This window comes from Lactuca serriola, chromosome 9, assembly GCF_051521515.1.
Source record: "Lactuca serriola cultivar US96UC23 chromosome 9, Lser_US96UC23_V15, whole genome shotgun sequence".
Lineage (NCBI taxonomy): Eukaryota > Viridiplantae > Streptophyta > Magnoliopsida > Asterales > Asteraceae > Lactuca > Lactuca serriola.
In genome coordinates, this window is record NC_136416.1 from 83,722,003 (window position 1) to 83,724,389 (window position 2,387).

At 37.7% G+C, this 2,387-nt stretch overlaps 1 protein-coding gene across 1 annotated transcript; it reads right to left on the reverse strand.

Moving 5' to 3' along the window:
- Positions 1–2,074, reverse strand: LOC145073383 (amino acid transporter AVT6C-like). Its single transcript, XM_079019935.1, has 5 exons — positions 1,660–2,074; positions 1,186–1,341; positions 913–1,116; positions 356–821; positions 1–263 (listed from the first exon to the last, which is right to left on the reverse strand). Exons 1-5 carry the CDS (start codon positions 2,036–2,038, stop codon positions 146–148), a joined length of 1,323 nt encoding a protein of 440 aa, XP_078876061.1. The 5' UTR covers positions 2,039–2,074; the 3' UTR covers positions 1–145.
- Between the last annotated feature and the right edge of the window lie 313 nt (positions 2,075–2,387).

Consider the following 2,387-nt stretch of genomic DNA (forward strand, 5'->3'; position numbering starts at 1 on the left):
TTTATAACGTATATTACCTTTTTCAAGATACTCAATTAATATTATGTAATACATGACACTAGAATATTGATTTCCACGTCGGAAAAAAGAATGAAGAAAGTAAACTATCATACAAGAAAGTAGAAACCACTACACAAAATCATATTTAGTTTCCTAAGCTGTAGAGATTGGAAGAAATTGCAATTGTGCTTGTAATAACAGCAAGAATTATCATAGTTGCTCCAATTATCTTGTCCTTTCTTGAAGATATACCATGTACATCTCTGTCATATTTCATAAACTTAATACAATTAAGAAGATGAAAAAGCAATTTTGACTGAAAAAAATATAAATAAGTAATGGTGAATATATTTACCTGAGAGCAAGAGCACCAGGGAAGATGAAGGCAATGCTAACAGCAGCTGTTGATCCCATGAACTGAAAGAAATACCATATATTTGGAATGGCTATGGCGATGAGATAAGCTGCAGCTAGCAGAATAAACGTGAGGAACAGAAATCTCTTGTTGTCTTTAGCAAGAAGAGACTTATCAGGGAAAAGAAACTCATCGATATTTGTCCTCAAAGAAAAGTTCAACAAAGGGAACACCAGCATCAAGTGGAATGCATAGCTTAATCGAACAATATCATTCAACACTGATCCAATCATCGATCCAGTTGCTTCATCAAAGTTCACAAGAATGTCAGCCTCGATTGAATCCCCAAACAGTATGTACCCAAATAGCCCAATTGAGAAGTAAATTAGGGCACAGAGTATGAGAGAGATTCGAACTGCAGACGCCATTGCTTCGGGTTTACCTAGCTCTACACCAATCGCATGTACTACAAGAGAATAGATCATGTAGTAGCTTTCGTTTAGTTTCATTTTGTTGGAACGATGACGTTTTTTTAGATTTTAGTTATTAGTTCTTACCATTGAAATGGAAAGTGAAAGCTGTGACGATGACAGGGATGGCTGTAAAGAGGTTGAAGAAGGCGGCTTGATCATCTAACTGAGGTAACAATTTGATGTTCCTTGTTTCTCCTTTGACAGTTGCAGAGATCGCCATGGCTGAACAGATTCCGACGAACACTATTGCTAGAAGAACAGCTACTGCTGAGCTCATCGATAGAAATTCTGTTGTGAAAAAGAGTAATTAGGTTAAGGTTGCGATCATGGTGGTGGAAGAAGTGAGAAATTACTTACCAACACGGCGGAATAAGACTAATGGAAGCATAACGAAGATAACGATGAAGAGGATGGCGACGTTGCGTGTGTTCCACCAGTGAATACCGAACCATTCTTGCAATACTCCCAAATGAACCGATTCTTCTCCAGATTGCGCTCCTGAGAGAACATCTCCTGGTAATACAAAATCGCACAGTATCGTATCACAATCAGGAACTATTTATGATGAATTTAGTCATAGCATTAGAAATTCAAATGTTATTTCTAAACGCCATACGAACGAGTTTCCATTGAAGGATTTGTGATTTCCTCATACAGATTTGAAGCTAAGAATTATTCATTACAATTTAGTGATTTACATGTTGCTTGTACGAACTGTTCTGATTTACAAAATTTAACGATATCGTATAGTCAATGGCTTCAATTTAACTAAATCAAAGTAATAATTTAGAATCTGATCGATAATCAAATGCATATGTTAATGTTGCTTACCGATGATGATGAGATAGATGATCAAACAACCGAGATTCGTAATCATCACACAAATCTGAACAGCAACAGATCCTATCTTTCCAAACGACTCCTTCATCAGTCCTGCATACGTCGTGGATCCCCCAGCGTAACTAAACCTCAACATGAACTCCACAGAAACATCCACCAGCCACGCAATCAGCACGATCAACACAAACGCTGGAAATACGCCTAAAACTTTGAGAGTCGCCGGAATCGACATAATTCCGGCACCTATTATGCTCGTGGAAACATTGAACACGGCTCCGGAAACCGACGGTTGCTTCTCCTCTGTGGGTGTTTCCGGTGATTCATGCTCCGGCAGAAGTGGAACTACATTATCAGAGTTGACCGGCGACATCCTGAAACCTCTCTCCGGTATTAAACGTTCATCGAGTTCGTTTTATATACGAAGTTGGGTTTATGATTGAGGTAGAATGAAATTACGAAAATAGACATGATGAGCTCGTAAGTTGAAGGGTAAAATAGGAAAAGAGAGGAGGCGGGTGTAATTAAGAGTTAGGTAATCCTGGATGTGGCGAGTGGTGTAGAATTAAATGTATGTGGACGTAAATCCAGTCAGGTAACGTGGAGAAAGACCACAGTCAACATATATGCATGTGATTCACGTTATGATTATATAATTTATAAATGAAATTGTTTTTATTTAATTCAATATTAAAGATATGAACGTTATGTAATCAGGAATA

Bases quoted from the DNA above. Each gene is read 5' to 3' on its own strand.
- LOC145073383 (XM_079019935.1), bottom strand. From the start codon at position 2,038: ATGTCGCCGGTCAACTCTGATAATGTAGTTCCACTTCTGCCGGAGCAT. The intron at 1,342-1,659 runs GTAAGCAACATT...TTGTATTACCAG, and splicing joins CATCTATCTCATCATCATCG to GAGATGTTCTCTCAGGAGCG. The intron at 264-355 runs GTAAATATATTC...GAAATATGACAG, and splicing joins CCTGGTGCTCTTGCTCTCAG to AGATGTACATGGTATATCTT.